Source organism: Heliangelus exortis, chromosome 2 (genome assembly GCF_036169615.1).
Source record: "Heliangelus exortis chromosome 2, bHelExo1.hap1, whole genome shotgun sequence".
Lineage (NCBI taxonomy): Eukaryota > Metazoa > Chordata > Aves > Apodiformes > Trochilidae > Heliangelus > Heliangelus exortis.
In genome coordinates this window covers 54,432,333-54,448,940 of record NC_092423.1, presented here as the reverse complement: position 1 = coordinate 54,448,940, position 16,608 = coordinate 54,432,333, and the positions used below count along the sequence as shown (strand labels likewise).

At 38.0% G+C, this 16,608-nt stretch overlaps 1 protein-coding gene across 2 annotated transcripts in view; it reads left to right on the top strand.

Moving 5' to 3' along the window:
• Positions 1-16,608, top strand: part of TPK1 (thiamin pyrophosphokinase 1) — a 299,665-nt gene that overhangs the window by 52,835 nt on the left and 230,222 nt on the right. Inside the window, exon 2 of one of the 2 annotated variants that reach the window (XM_071736206.1) lies at positions 4,941-5,015. The exons of the other annotated variant lie outside the window; for it this stretch is intronic. Coding sequence (XP_071592307.1) covers positions 4,941-5,015 — 75 coding nt within the window. The remainder of the gene's footprint in view (positions 1-4,940; positions 5,016-16,608) is intronic. 2 annotated transcript variants of the gene reach the window in all.

Genomic DNA, 16,608 nt, shown 5'->3' with positions numbered 1-16,608 from the left:
TGCTAGGGTCCCACTCAATGGGACTTATGGGAAATCCTTAGAATCACAATTTCAATGCTAATTCTTCTGCAGCAGAAGAAACTTCAACTACCATATGAAGAGCTGCCTCAGGCTGTTGAACTGCTGTCTTGTATCAGTGCCACTGCTTTGGAATTGTGAAAAAATGCCTTGTCCCTTCCCACATATTCTGACATTTAGGTAGGCAGTAATTGTTCACTTAAAAAATGAATCTGTGGGGTAGGAATTTCCTGAATGGTATTACTTGAAACCAAGATTTTTTTTTTTTTTTCTTTTTTTTTTTTAAATCTTGGAAAGCAGACTACTGTGAGAACAGCAATATGAAAAGAAGGAAATTTTCAGTGCTCTCATTTAGAATTTTTCTCACGCAGAAGCTTATTGTATGTTTGGACTTCTACCTATGTGATCAGGAATGCATGTAAACCAAATCTCTGTAGCATTTTTTGAAGGGATCTTGGTTAATGTCTTGGATACCCAGATGTATTTCCACTGTTACAGAAATTTTCTGAAAATTTTTGACCATTTTTAAACTTCGTAGATTAATTATTGAAATGCTTTGTTACTGGTAACCCCCCCATACCCTCTATCTCCTTTCTTTCTCTGTACTGAAATTACCTCTTCATGGAAGGTGCTTGATAGATCATTGTGAAGGAATGGAACGGCTCCTCTTCAGGGAAGCAGTAAGACACAAAAACCAAGACAGGAATTTCTTAGTGGTCAGCTCTGACTCTGGAGTCATACTTCATTTGCACCTGGAGGCATGCTGGTACCTTGGAACAGTATGTCCCCTCCTCGTGTGTTCCTGCTTACATTTCACAAAGACTGGCAATACCAGTGATTTTTTCCAAAGGCTGTCTTGTTTGAAGCAATGAGAGCTTTTTCCCCTTGAAAAATTCAATAGCCAAGAACCTTGCAGTATGCAGAACAACTTCTAGCAGTGTTATTCTGAGACTGAAAGGAAACAAAGAAGGGGCTTGTATTATCTTATTGGCTGCAAGAGAAAAGGTTGTCTTTAAAAATATGTATGTCTTTTGTATATGCCTTTTGACAGACTAGTATCCTGAAGATTGGCATGTGACAAGTGGAAATCAGTAAAAAATGCATTAAAATATTATAAATATTTAAAGAATAGGTAGATTAGTATAATGTGACAGAGAAAAGCCAAGAAGGCTTTTAGAATAAAAAATGTGTGCTCTAAAATATACAGGAATTTTTCTGAGTTAATAAAAAAAGGATAAAAATGCATTACATAGGCTGTCAGAGACATTCACAACAACTTTGATTGAAGTCCCAAGCAAGAAAAGCTTCATCAAAGAAGTGCAGCTAAGTAAAACGTGGAAAGCAAGGAAGGGAAAAGTTTTCAGAAAGGGTTAGGTTATTCACTGATGGTCCCAGTGGAAATTACAGATCTAATTGTTGGTTGATTTGCAGGTTAGTAAATTAATGAAGTGATCCTCTGTTTCCAGCAGAATTAAAATGATACAGCTTTATCCAAAGACTATGAATTTTCCAAGTTTTCTTAAAGATCTTTTAGCTTTTTTTTTTTTTTTTTTTTTTATAACTGACCATTGATGTAGTTCTGCACTTATTAATATATATGTCTCTAAGTTATGATTCTAATACAGCAAGGCTAAGCAGCAAATAATAAAATAAGCAGGTAAGACTGGAGATGAGCAAATTTGGTTGCTTAAATGCAAGTAAAAATCTCCTATAGTTACTTTCCTGTTTTTTCTGTCCTGTAGCAATTGAGTCTGACTGTGCAGCTAATTCCTCTGAAAGAGGACTTACATTGTGGCACTTGACTCCGTTAATTTTCTGTGTTGATGTATCATTGAAGAATAAGCTGAAGGTTTTTTATGAAGGAATTAATTCTTTTCTACTTGCGGTGCTGATGGTTGAATTTTCTCAGACTGCAAAAGCTGCAAGAAAATTACATAACAAAAAAGAAAATTATACTAAAAATGGAAGAAGCTGCAAGAGACAAACTTGTTCTGCCTCTAACAAAAGGCCAACAAAACCTTCTTCAGAGGAGCTATCTGTATCTGGGGACAGGTTATTTTCACAGGTGGATTCTTGCTTACAGAGTTTTCTCTTACATTAGTCCAAACAGAGCACAATTTCATTAATGTTTGGGTCAGGGTGCTAATTAGTTTTGTGAAAAATGGATGGGCAAAGAGTCCAGGAATAGATGCCTCCTAATTTGTTAAGGGCTTTTAAAGATAAATGGCTTTGAGGCAGATTTGTTTTCAGGCAAATAGCCAGTAGAGTACTCGGAGCAGTGGCACAGTGAGCGCTCATCAGTTTTTCTCAGCATGATGTATGTTGCATATTCTATCTGTTGACGTGGTCTTTGCCATCAGAAGTCCTGATTTATTAATAGTTTTAGGGCAATGGTTGTAAATTATTACAGCTCAATTTAATTACTGTTTTACATCTGCTGAGGACTGAGCCCTTTGTCCAGCTTTGTATTAACTCAGCAAGCACCATTAAAATATTGACATTTAGATTTATTTTGATAGCATTAATCATATAATTTTATCATATGTTATTTTCAGTGGTTTCAAATTGCTGGAATGTTCAGTTCTCTAAAAGCAGGAGAAACAGTTTCCATTTTTCCACTTTTTCAACTCATAACTGCCCTTAAAAAAACCCTAAACAACCAAAACCACAAAAAACGCCGTCCTAATTCTGTGTGGCAGGGGCATCTGCTTCTTTGCCACAACTGCACAAGTAAGAGCCTGCAGCTCTCTTGGGCCTCACTGGAAGCTCTTGGAAGTGTCATCTCTGAAATCAGCCTCTGAAAGCTTTGTGGACAGCTACAGCCAGGACTTGGCTTTAAAGATGTACCTTTATGTATTACCAAAGTCCTCCTGATGTGCAAAACAACTAAAATCTACTGTATTTTCATATGCTGATATGGCTTAATGGTTTAAAACATACACAGAAATGCCTTTTGTGCTTCACCAGCAGGGATAGGTTTACAGCATCAGTGTCTATATGTATTATTGTATCAGTAAAAGAACCTATGATGTTTGCTGCCTCTCTGCAGCGGAGGACACCAGCAGATGATTTTGTTTAATACAAAGAGCTGGCAGCCTTTCTCACTTAACCATCCTTAGGAGATCTGCAGCTGAGGTCCCATTTTGTGAGGCAGCTGGAAATTGGCACTCAGTTTGAACGTATTGTTTTCTACCTTTTTATTAAAGTTCAAGGACAAGGCACAACTCTTCAGACTACACAAAGAAAAAAATTCCTTTGTTTACTTGCTCCTCCAACCTCTCTATTCTTTTCTAAGTAAATTTATTCCCTCAGTAAATTTATTCTCCTTTATATACATGAAATAAATTGAAGTATGGACTGTGGATGCAAAGATGCAAGTGGAAATCATGAGGGAAGGTGTTTAAAAGCACTATACTGATGGTGGCTGCAATAAACATGTAGCCTTTTTATTGGAGTAAAAATTATCTAGCTATTTGATGGTGTTTCTCTTGATACTTTCAAAAGAGTTCAATATGGTTACTTCTGTTTTTGGGAGCTGAGACATGGAATGGGCCAGTGGAGAAACCCTTTATCACTCAAAAGATGAGATGCAGAATAGTGGTCTCCCAGTCTGCTAACCCTCACTTCATGCCCCTAACCATGCATTAGATTTGTTATTTTAAAGGTTTCCCCCTCCTTACTTTTAGCCCAAGATGTTCCTGTGCCTTTGGGACTTTGACCACCTTTACAGAATCTTAGAACTGCTGAATCATCTAGGTCATTGATACAGATATAGAACAGAACTGGCCCCAAAACAGCCTTGGGGAACACCACTTGCAACTGGCTAACAACTGGATTTAACTCTGTTCACCGCAAATCTCTGGACTCTGCCATCCAGCCATTTTTTTACTCAAAAAGTATTTTCCCTGGTAATGTCATATGGCTTAAGACACATCACCTGTAGCCTTCTGCCTCTTGCTGTAGTGGATCTGCTCAAAAGAAGAGGTTTTCTTTTTTTCTATTTCAGTGGCTTCATGTGACTAATACTTCATTAACCTCATTGCCTAAAGATATCAAGCTCCAGGGGAAACTTGTATTCTGATATGACTGATAATTAGGAAGTGAAATAATGCAACTGCCACCACAGGCAACCATCGTAAGACTTAAGTATTCTGTGAAACTGAAGTGTGTCATATCAGAAATGCTTTCCTTTAGGGCTTTGTAGTTTTATTATCAACCCTCACAACAGACATATTGCTAGGGCAGGAGGCTTTAGGACCCCAGTCAAATTGGATCAGTTCAGTTTGTGGTAAAGCCATTGATATTTTTAGTCTGCAATGTCACCTAGACAACATAGGCTAGAGTTCTCTTTTCCTTGTACTACCTTTGCTTTTGAGCCCCTTGGGTGTGGCCTTTCAATCTGTATTTGTGAGGTATCTCCTGAGTGGAGCTAGGGCAATTAAAGCTGCTACATGATATGTAAACATAGTCACAGAAACCACTGATGGCAGCAGTAGTTCTGCATCCACCAGGAAAGTGGAATTTTGGACCTAGATTAGAGACAGCTTCACACAGAGCCTGCTACAGTCTTCCCTGTTAATAGAGGCCAGGGTGAAGATTGTAATAGTAAATGCTGCATCCAGGCAGTAGCAGCAGTAGCAAGAGATTAAATGAGCTGTGGAGATGTGGGTCCTGTTGAGGATGGCTTTCAGTGGGTAGAAGTCACTTACAAATTAAAAGTTTACAAAACCGTATAAAGTATAAAGGTGTCTAATGAAGTTCTGGCAGCTTCTCTATCTGAAAATGATAAAACCTAAGAAGCAAGAAAACTAGTGGGGTTGCTCTGAGGTAGACAGGCTAACTCTAATATGGCAAAATCAAAATAAATAAAGGGGAAAAAAGATTTATATTCTTGCTAATAAGAATCAACATTTATCTTGCAGGAAGCCTGAAGTTTTGCCTTCTGATTTTGAACCAGACTTTCAACAAAGGTCATTTTCATTGTCTGTGGAGAAAAGGTAATAATAACTTACATACATCTTCATTTGCTTATTTACTTAGCTACTAGCTAGCTTATGTACTTCATGTCTGTTGAATTGCAATATGCCAATTTCCTCTTAACTACACCCTTCTGGCAAGGGTGGATCATCAGAATATGTCCCTTGTTGCTGAATGCAGCAAATGCGCTGATTGTGCAAATTCTACAGCTCTGCATTGCTTACATCACTGGGAACTTTATAGAGTGATCTCTGTAAGATTAGGGCTTTTCAGAAGCATATTAGGAATGATCGTTGTCTTGCTGACAATGCGTAGTAGATCAGTGGTGCATTTAAGTGTCTGGAAGAAACACACGTCAAATTTCACTACCTCTTTTTTTAGTATGCACAGTGCTAATCATCTCTGGCATGATAGCTGCAGATTTTCTGACATTTTGTTGAGATATGTAAATCTTTACATGCTTTGAGCTGTTAATTCGCAGTGCAGAAATGTAGTGCATCAGAAGCTTTCTGGCAAACCACAGGAACTGTCTCTACCTTGTTACCAGGCTGAAAACCTTGCAGAGAAATTCCTCTTAACTGACTGATAGAGGTATTTGATTTCACCATCGGCATAAGGGCTGACAGGGGGTAGCTGTACCATTTAAAGGAATTGGAGTAGGGTATGAAATGAGCAGGGCGTATTCCTAACAATCTGAGTAAACCTAAATTACGCGTCAAAATAGGCATAGGAGTGGGAATAGAATAGAGACACTTGGACAGGATGATACAAAGCATCTGAACAAGTGCTGTACCTGAAACTGTATCTCTTTCACTTGAAATACCAGCAAGAAATGGCATCAAGAAGTGCACAGTGGAAGGTCTGTCAAGTGTATTTTCTAGATGTGATTCTACATCTGAAAGACATATTCTGTATTAAATAACAAAGGGAAGAAGGCTAAGTATTTATGTCTTATTTCTTTGTCCCAACTTTTCTATGTTTTGAGGATTAAGGTAAAAAAAGAGTCAGAAAACCAGACATGCACAGTTACCAAATGGCAGAATTTAACATCTTGTAGTACCTTCTGTGTATTCCTTTTATGCTGTGTTCTCTTAATCAGATTTTTTCTTGTCTTTTTGAATTTTAAATCTCCTTCTTGCAATCAGACCTGTGCAGGGTGATTCTTGGGTCATGGAGAGCTTTTTACTATAACACTAATGGGCTCTTAGCTGTAGTGCTTCAGTGAAGGGTTTGGATAAGAAGATGAATAAAATCAAGTACACCTGTCTTACTTGAGACCATCTCAATGGGTTTCTGTTCTCTGAGCATAACTGTGTTGAAAGTAATTACTGGTGCTGTGAACAGTTTTTTTAAGAGTGTAAGAGTCGGGAGCAGGAGTCCTATTTAAGCTAATAAATTCTGCTGGTAGGTTACTTCAAGAAATAGGTGTATATTTTCTATCTAAGTGGAATGACAGAAGGTAATGACAGTGAACCTGAAATGTTGTTCTTCAAAACATCTCCAGTTTAGTAAACCTCATTGACTCCAGGACAAGGTTGTGGCAACATCTGACTGACAGTCCTACTGGACTACTGCAGGTGTCAGCAATCTCGTGCTTCCTGGACCTACATCTGAAAGAGAGTCAGCAGAAAGACTTGCAGGACTAGGAGAACCTAGGTTTTTTTTTTTTTGTTATCTGAAAGATGTTCTGAAAGAGTGACGCATCCTTAGAAACAGTGCTTGATAACCAGCTGCATGTATTTAAGATCTCATAAAGGAGTGCTGAGAAGGAAACAGTGGAGTTTTTGATCCACAGAGTATTGCCAACTATATGAATTGGGGAGAAAAGGGATATAAAATTGCAGAGAGAAAAAATAAAAAAATTTACCAGCTTCTCTGAAGTTACAGCAATCTTGATCATTATACTGAGTGCGGAATGCTGATACTTATGTGTTATTTTCAAGTTTGTTGTGTCCTATCAAAATAACTTGTTCAAAAATCGTATCTATATGTGTGGCTGTTTCAGGCTAAAATCATCCCAGGTATAACTCCTCTTGACCTCAAGAAAAGCTGATTGTAGCTAATTAGCCTTTGTCTTATTACAGACTTGTGTGAAGTCTAGTTTTACTGGCATACTTTGAGAACAACTATTTCAGTCTGTACAAGTATGCATGAACTTCCTTCCCTGTGCTTTGTGAGAGACATTGAAATCTGATTTCTTCACTTCCAGGGGACAGCTTTTACCACTTTTACCATAAAAACTGATAAAGTGAAAATAGTGAGGTAGTATAAGCTAAAGTCTACCATGAGTTTTTTCTACTATATTCATTACAGTAGTAAACCAATCTAGAACATGTTCCCTTTGCATAAGGTACTGCCATACAGTGTTAGTGCTGTCCTTAAGGTGGCATACACAAAATGCTAGAGAAAGGATAGCATAGGATAGTTGTAAAAGCAGGATGAAGAATAATATGGCAGAAAACACTGCTAGTTCACTGGAGATTTACTGATCTGGGCATAGTGGGGAGAGGAAAAGGCAAAAGGAATTTAAGAGAATAGCTCAGTAAAGTGGAATAGGTAAGGTAAAAAGGTATCTCAGGAAGTGAAACTGGCACAAGGAGACAGAATATTGACTGAATATAAGGTGAGAGTTCATATTCAGAGGGTTGGGAACTGTGAGTAAGCAAAAAACTGTGAATATCAGTCAAATCCGTCAAAAGTGCTATGACTAGCTGTTAAATGCAGCCATTTTTAACAGCGGAAGGTGTATGGCTTCCCTTGCAGTCCCAATCCTAACTAAGGAAAAAATGTGGAAGAGAGCAGGGCTTCACCTTTCTTAGAGCTGCATATTTTTTGTGTCCAGAAGGTTCCTACCTTGATAACCCTGTCACACATCCTAAATTCCTGCTTGTATTTCAGCCATGTTTCTAACTCCTGGTTAGAGTCCTGTTCAACAACAAAAAAATATTAGGGAAAAAACCCAGTTTACATTAGTCTCTAGGGCTACTTTGCAAATGGTTTCAAATGTAAATATGTTTTTAACATAAATGACTGAGAGTTGAAAGTCTGAAGTTGTTTCTGCATTACTTTTGAAAACTAAGGAGGCTGAGGTTTTAGTGCCTGAAAACAGAAGGGGTTTTTCTAGAGAGTAAATAAAAGTTCCTGAGATTTTGATTCTGCTCTTTTAAATCTCTGTAGTCAGAAATTCAGTGACTCACATATGCCAAGAATTTCAGCAATATCTAGTGACTGCATATGCTTCTGTCTGTTTTTTTGATGTCTCCCTAGTGATTGACCAGGAAAGGAGCAGTATTATTGCAGTCCTAAGAAATCACCTCTGTAAAATTGTCTCAAGTTCAAGGTCTGAAAATTGCTTCTTGTTTCTGACAACATTGCCCTTACAAGCTATGCTGCTTGAATGATCCAGACTTGTCTTCATGTCCTCACTTGATGGTAGCATGCTAAAAGGCTCTGCACTGAAGAGTACTTTCTGTTCTTAACTGGTGACAATGACAGCTGTAAAGAGCAAGAAATTATGCTCTAAAAAATAAGATTGCTATTTCAAGAATTAGAGAAAATTGGCAACATTTTACAGCACTCTGATGAAGTTCCTACCAGTGCTGTATTTGTGAGAATGGCAGGTTTGTTGTTAAATAGAATCTGCTGATTTGCCTGTGGAGAAAGACATATTACAATGGTGTTTCTTCCTTAGATTCTGTTTAACCTCTGCCTGGGTATTCTTAAGTCCATGGGTTTACTGATAAATGCAGTTGCAGAATTAAAATACTTCTTAATACAGTTCTCCTTCTCTGCTTTACTAGAGTAAAACTACCAACATCCTTTTACAGTGGGCTGAACCCTGACTTGTGGGATGTGTATTCAGTGTTGGACAAGCAGATGAGGAGACATCTATGAGACCAGGCTGCAAAAATGCCTTTTAGGAGTGCTTCCCTAAATAGTCTGTTTAAAAAGACTAGTCTTTTCAGTGATGGAATCTGGGGTCTAGCTTATTGTACTGCAGTACAAGCCACTTCTCTTCATGCAAGGTATATAGGCATTTTATGTCACTTTGTAGATCACGACCATGGAGGAACTCCATAAAGATGAGTGTTACTCACTCTAAAGATACTCACTCAGCTCCATATTTTTGAGGGCCTATATACTGAGATAGCAGGAAGTATTCTACAGCTGCAGTGTATTACCTCAAACCTAATCTGTGTCTTCATGAAAGCAGTATGTGCTTATACTACATCTGTTGAAATTGCTTATCTATAAGCTGCGTTTTTTCAACTTTCTATCTCTATCAATACCCATTTTACAACAATCAAAGTGTGGCTGTTGGATTTTAAATAGTATCTAGAATGTGAGGCAACTTTACTGTCATGGTCTATTATTTGGTGAAAAAGCTGCTAATGAATGGATTGTTAGCACCTTGAGGTGACTGTGAATCACAAAATGTCTCCTCTTCCTGAGTAATAAAGTAAGAAAAGGTGCTAATTTGTATCATAAATTTCAGAGTCATCTGTCTTTGAATGCCACATGCTCCCGTGCATTTTATATTCCATATGTTTTTGCCTGCAATATAATTGGTGGTTGATGTCTTGAATGTGTTCTGTTTAGGACCGAGAGCTGTGTATATAAAGGTAAATGAGATACAAATACAAGTGTCAGTGCAAATAAATATACCTAATGCATATAAATTTACCTAAGTAAATATACCAAGGAAGGTAACAGATTAGTTAGAATAGTTCGATGGTCTCACAGCAGAGAAAAGGGTTTTGTAGTTTTAGTAATAGGAGTGAAGTAACCTGACTTTCCTGGTTTGATTTTTTTTTTTCTTCTCCATGATTGGTATCCATTGACTTTAGTGGCTGATCCTACCTACACTTCTGAAATTATTGTTACGTGCAGACATCGCTTGCCCTCTTACCTGTCAGCAATGAACTTTTCCTTGTTGGCATATGGTGCACGTTTTTCTCACCTTTTATTTTCATTTGTAGCTGAACTTACTTGTAATATATCTTAAATTGGTACTAGACCCAGAATTGGCAGCTAGCATAAAACCTGAGTGAATTTAGAGCAGCTACTATTAATAAATGGGAAAATGTTCATAAAAATGGTGATTGGGATGTCGCATAGACTTGTATGCTTTATTGCACTTTCCAGCAGGCATCCAGCCTAGCAGTAACTCTTACTGCTGGTCTCAGCTAAACTGCTCTATTCTCCCCTGAGTAATATTAGACTCCTGATAAGTCAACACTTAAGTTCATTTTTCCATGTTCGAATCAAAACTGGGATGTAATTTCTAGTTTGTATTTCGTAACTTAAATTTGCTGTTCTGTGCCATGCAATTTAGATTTAAACAATATTTTATTTTGGTGGTGTGCCTGTTGCTGGACTGTATGCAGTGAGTTCACTACAGGAGTTTCAGAGAAGTTACTTAAAGTATTTTGGAAGTAGGGAATCTATGATATGCTTTAGGAAAAACAAGATCTGGCCCTGATTAGAGGTGACTAACACCATGGTTTAAGCTTGCAAACTAAGTATTATCTTAAGAAATGTAGTAGTTTGTACTACCAGGGATTTTGGGAAGAGAATTTTTCTAGATCTAGTGTTGCCCATGAGTCAGTGTGTAAGCTTGACCTCTACCAGCTTTTCAGGGTACCAGATATTCAGACCTGAATATTTACATCTGTTTTCATAAAACTAAGCTTAATACTATAGAGATATATCACAGTTCTCCCATTTGTGACGTAGATTGTTAGTGGCTTTCTGGTTCAGAATCATGGCTTTTGAGAGGTAGCCTAGATGTGTGGACATTTTGAAAAGTAGGTCTCATTGATTTTTGTGAATGTTTAAATAATTATTGGCAAAGCTGAGAACAGAGCTCATCTTTCAGGCTTCTGCACAGTTCAGATTCTCTTACCACAGTCATATCTGTGATAGAATGAGGTCTTTACATAAAATTTGAGACTTACTAGGCTGTGTTGATCTTAATTCTCTGAAAGTCCAGCAGCAGGAAATTCTGAGACCTAAAAGGAATTTTTGTTTGTTTAATGGATATCAGGTTTTGTTTGGAAAATGAAAAAAAAATGAGTAATTAAAATCCCCCTCTGTGAGGCTTTGAAAAACTAAATCCCTCCTAGCTGAAGTTCAGAGTAACAGAACAATAGAGAATTACTTTGAAGTACTAGTGAAAAGCATAGCAGATTATTACAGCACAAGAAAAAAATGGGAAGGTTATTACAGTGCTTTGTTTTATATTTAGCTGTGATGCAGATCCTGTTAGGAGAGTTTTATTGTCACAAGATTTGCTATATAGAAGTCTTTGATAGCATCACATGGTATATGTGGTTACCATGATGTTTCCCGGAGGACAGCCGAAGGAGGAGCTTTGGAAAATATTGTCAGAGGAATGCTTTAGAACACACTGAGCAGAAAGGGGGGCATAAGGCAAAAGGAAAAAGATGATTAATAATTTATTTTGTTAGGAATTCAACAAGAGAAATGGTCTTGGGAATGAACCCAGGGATCAAGGGTGAATTCATGAGGTTAGCACGAGTAAGACCTGTGACAGAAAAGAACAGGTTCTTAATCTTATAAAAGGAACACTTGTGTTTTCACTGCCTCAAGCTACGAAGTGAGAAGTGTTTAAAAGGTTGTTTCTCTCTAGGAGTCTCCCAGGGCAAAACTATTATTTTCATAGCTAGAACTTAGCATGAATCTACTACTAGGGTAAAGATGTAAAGTTTTGTAAAAGATGGATGTTATCTACAGTTGTTGGCATCAGGGTCTTTTCACTGACTGTGATGGCCTTTGTATCAAACCACTGTGTTTGAGTCTTTGTTTTTCTCTTACTCAGGGTTGCTTTACATGAGACAAAAAAACACTTACTGGTACAAACACCTCACTATTAATCTTGGTCTAATTGTTACTTCAAATCATGATTGTTTTTTACAAGTGGTTCTGCTTTTAAAAATTTTTTTATTTACCTATATCTCATTAGGTTTCCAACCTTTAAATTTTAAAAGTTCTGATTACTTTCTTACCACAGCTGTAATGAGTAATTCAGTCAGTGAACATTTTAACTCTTCTGTAGTAAGTTTAGACTGAGCTAGTATTAATTGGTTACTTGCCTGATGGACTGTGCATCCCTAAATGTTTTCAGTGCCTGAAGGGACAACAGTAGTCCGAGAATATGAATGTTGTTTTTCTCATCTAAATTATTTACATACTGTCTTGTGCTCACCCATATTATCAAGAGTTAAAACTGAACTTTAAACTCATGTCAGTCAGAAAATAGCTAACTTTTCTTCTCTGCTCATTGCCTCTGCTCTTTTGTCCAGGTAGGCTGTTTTGTTAGAGTTCAGCATTACATAACTGTGTTAATAAAAAAAGTACGTGCATTTACATTTTGGAAACAGCATAGTGAGCTTTTTATTGGCTCAGGTTGCCAGGCTAGGTTGCCACATAGCACACCATATACATTCTAAAATGGTTGATGGACTTGTGTTGAAGACAGTTTTCTCTGCGATCCTTCCGTTTTTGTTGAGTACTGCTTTTAGTGTCAATACTTCTAAGCATCTTGAAAGTATTTTGATGTTATGTTATTCAAAATGTTCTCTGTGTGAGATGCATGCAGATGTGTTTTGTTTGAGTTTGGGATCATGGGTGTTAATATACGGGATAGAGCATGGATGTTCAGCTATTGAACATCCATATTAGTTGAACAATACCATATTAGAACTTTGGAGAGTTAGTGGGGCTTTTGATTTGTTTATTTCTGATTGTACCAAAGATTTGCTCACCTAAATGGATGAAACTGCTGACTTTTACTCAGTTTCGTGTATTAACACCAGCAAAAAACTTAGCACATAAAAATGAAAAAAGTATTGTGGCTATAATTAACATCTTTTTTTTCTCACAAGTTAACAGTTCTTCAATTCCTCATGTAATACACTGCAATGACAACAGCAGCCTGCCTTTGGTTTCATTTACAGTGAATCACATTGATTTTCTTCCTAAGATCCATCCTGTGTTCCTTCATTTTAAAGCCTTGTCCTATCGCTGGACACTCTCATGAAAAGTCCCTCTCTAGACTTCCTGTAGGTTCCCTTCAGGTATTGAAAGGTGGCTCTAAGGTCCCTTCAGAGTCTTCTTTGGGCTGAATAAGCCCTGATTCCTCATCCTCCCCTCATAGCAGAGGTGCTCCAGCTCCTGGATCATCTTTGTGGCCCTCCTCTGGACTTGTTCCAACAGATCTACGTCCTTCTTACAGTGGGGACACCAGAACTGGATGCAATATTCAAGGTGGGATCTCACAAGAGCAGAGTAGAGGGGGGAGATCACCTCTCTTGGTGATCTGGCCACACTCCTCTTGATGCATTCTAGGATCAAGTTGGCCTTCTGACCAGCATGAGCTCACTGCTGGCTCATGTTGAGCTTCTCACCAGTCAACACCCCCAAGTCCTTCTCTTCATAGATACTCTCAACCCGCTCTGTACCCAGCTTGTAATTGTGCCTGGGATTGGCCTAGCCCAGATGCAAGACCTTGAACTTGGATGTATTGAACCTCATGCAGTTTTCACTGTCCCATGTCTCAAGTCTGTTAAGGTCCCTGTGGATGGCATCCCTTCCCTCAAGTGAATCCACCACACCACACAACTTGGTGTCATTAGCAAACTTGCTGAGGGTGCACTCAGTTGCATTGTCCATGTCACTGACAAAGATGTTAAGCAGCACTGGCCCTGGAACAGACCCTGAGGAACTCCATGTGTCACTGGTTTCCAGTCACTGGAAGTTTTATGACTAGGAGTATCAGATACTGATTTTCCATCAGTTACTTGGAGTTAATTTGGCTCAGGCCTTCATAAAATTCTTTCTTTAGAAAGGGCCCATTACAGTTTTCACTAAATAAATTTTAACATTAACTTAGATGTCCTGGATATTGTGTTACCACAAGAGAGAATGTTGGTTCAATATTAGGTTCATTAGCTGCTGTAGAGTATGAGTATTAATCTGTTGATATTTATTTTGAAAAATGCCATCTTCTTCAATCTACAACCACTTGCTTATGTTCAGAGGCCACGACCTGAACTTCTGTTTCTGACAGTATGAGTTTTTCAGCAGGTAAGTAAGTTTTAACTTGTGTCTGAACATTCACTTGTCTTTCAATCTTAGCTAGGTGTTTGTGAGGTGTAATTAGCTATGAATAATCAATAGTCAGGTTAGACTGGATGGTAAAGTCTAGAACATCAGTCTTGCAATGTGCTTCACTTGAGGAGGAACAGAGAAAAAGGCACTGATTTGACTTTGCAGATCCTTGAAGAGGCTTCAAATATTTTGAAGTGAAAGAACTGGAGAGTCTCAGAGTGCGTCCAGACTGTGCTACTGGACAATGTAAGAGACCGAAGAAAGAGCATGCATTTGTAACATGCTGTCACAATGACATAAAATTGATTTGGGGCTGTGCCAATTCTGCACTTAAGATAATGATCTTAAGATTTTTACAAAGAATTTTGGGTAAGTGACCCTTTGAAAAGATACAGTTCAACAGAATAACACAACTGATGTTTAATACAGGGTTAAGGTGGGTAAAATCCACTTGTGGTGCTTGGGAACATGGTTTAAGCAGTTGACTTGGTTGAGTTAGGATGCTTTGTAGAATTAAGTTCTGGTTGGAATTGGTGATCTTGGATGTCTTTTCCAACCAGAATGATTCTGTGATTCTGTAGAAGCTGCTTTGAAGTCCGTTAAGGCACAAAGAAAAAGTGCAATATCTGGCTTAGATAATTTGAAAAGAAAGAGATTTGATTACCTTTTGGTTTCAGGTGCCCAAACTGATCTTAAATGGGCTCTGTCTTTAAGGGAACAGTGACCTTCCTTCTAAAATACATTCACTTTTACCCACCCAGGACTGGGAGAAAAGCCAAGAACTGAGCAACTGAGGCATGCAATCATGCAGCACATCTTAATGGCCTGGCCTATGTTTCATCTTGATTTAAAACCACTGAAAACACTGAATGTTTGAACAGTCCACTTACTGTCTTGACAGCTAATCCAAGATAAAGGGAATGAGAATTATACGTGCTGTTCCTAGGAGAATAAATATTAAGTTCCTTATTCTTCAGGCAGACCATGAGTGCAAAAGAACCCTTGCAAAGCAGGAATGTAGTATACTCTCTTGATCTGTAAAAATTTATAAGTTGAAGAACTTGAGAAGTCCAGAGAAGAATTTTCAAGGTAGTCCTACATCATGGAAGTCTTGAAATGATCTCTCTCTAATTTTCATAGTTGTTTTATCCTATCCTAGTTTAAGTAAAGATGGTTGCTGTTCTATCCAAATGATAATGAGGCAAATGATGGCATTGGTGTTCATTTCATCAGGTGTGGAAAATTGTGTCCTCTGTGACAGATGCTTCATTTGAAGAAGCCTCAGTGGTAATTCAGACTTAGACCTTTCCACTGCTAAAAAAGATGTGAAGTAATTACAGACCTGGAACATGATTTTTTTATGAGGTTTCTAGAGAAAATGATTAATACCAGCAGAATGTTCACAAGAAGTCATGACATTTGGTCATTGCTAAATGAGTTGACCTGAGCATCGCAATGACTGTGTGCCAACTCTTTTTAGCTGATCGGTGCCATAATTTTGACAAATGTATGCAGGCCTGTTATGTAATATCAAAAGGCATATTTAAATCGCAGGTAAGGCTTTAGATCATCATTAGAAGCTTCCGCCAGGATTGGTAATCTCAACAAGAACTTTGAAGTGCTGAACCCTCCAAATATCTCAATGAACTATCTGTTCATTCTACTTCCCTGCCTGTTTTTTATAGTCAGAGGAATTTTGTATCTTGTAGACTGCTTCTTAGTTTGGGTTTTTGAAGTTAGATAACTGTTTGAAAAGTTACCGTGCAACTGGGGAGTGAGCAAAGACATGGGAGAGGGAGAAGAATGTGCTGAAGTACATAGGGCATTATTCTATAATCTGTACTTTCTAAGGAATAAGATTATGTCAGGTGAAGGGGGGATTGCAACCAATTTTAATTCCTGGGAATATCAGCATATTACTGAAATAGACTGTTCTTTCAGTTTGCCTATACATTGTCCTTGGTGTTGTTGTAATAAAAATAAGTGATACAAGCAACTGGGAGAAGCCACAGTCTCCCTTTTTAATTTTTTTTGTCAATCTGTCTTTCCATCTGCTTCCTAAAACAGATGAGAGGTAAGAGGGTGGATGAATCACATAAAATGTCCACTAAATGTCACAGTGACAAGATTTAAAGTTGCACTTCTCATTTTGCTTAAGTAGTAATTGTCTGTGTTCCCCAGTTGTATCTCACTTAATATGGAACATTTAGCTGGAGTTCCTTAGGTCAGTACCAGCGCTTTCCTCTTAGTAAATGGACAGAGATCTCAATTGTCTTCTATCTCTCCACAGAAATTTAACTATATCTGCTAGGGACCTGAAATGAAGGAGGTGAGGAGGGTTCAGTAGCATCCCAGATGTGAGGTTCCTTTATCTTCTGTTTCCTTAGCCAGTTTACTGCAAAAACAAGAGACAAGTGAATTTTGTGGCAACTGGTATCTATAGTTAATCTAAGTGTTATCTGTCTTCTACCTCAAGTCTTT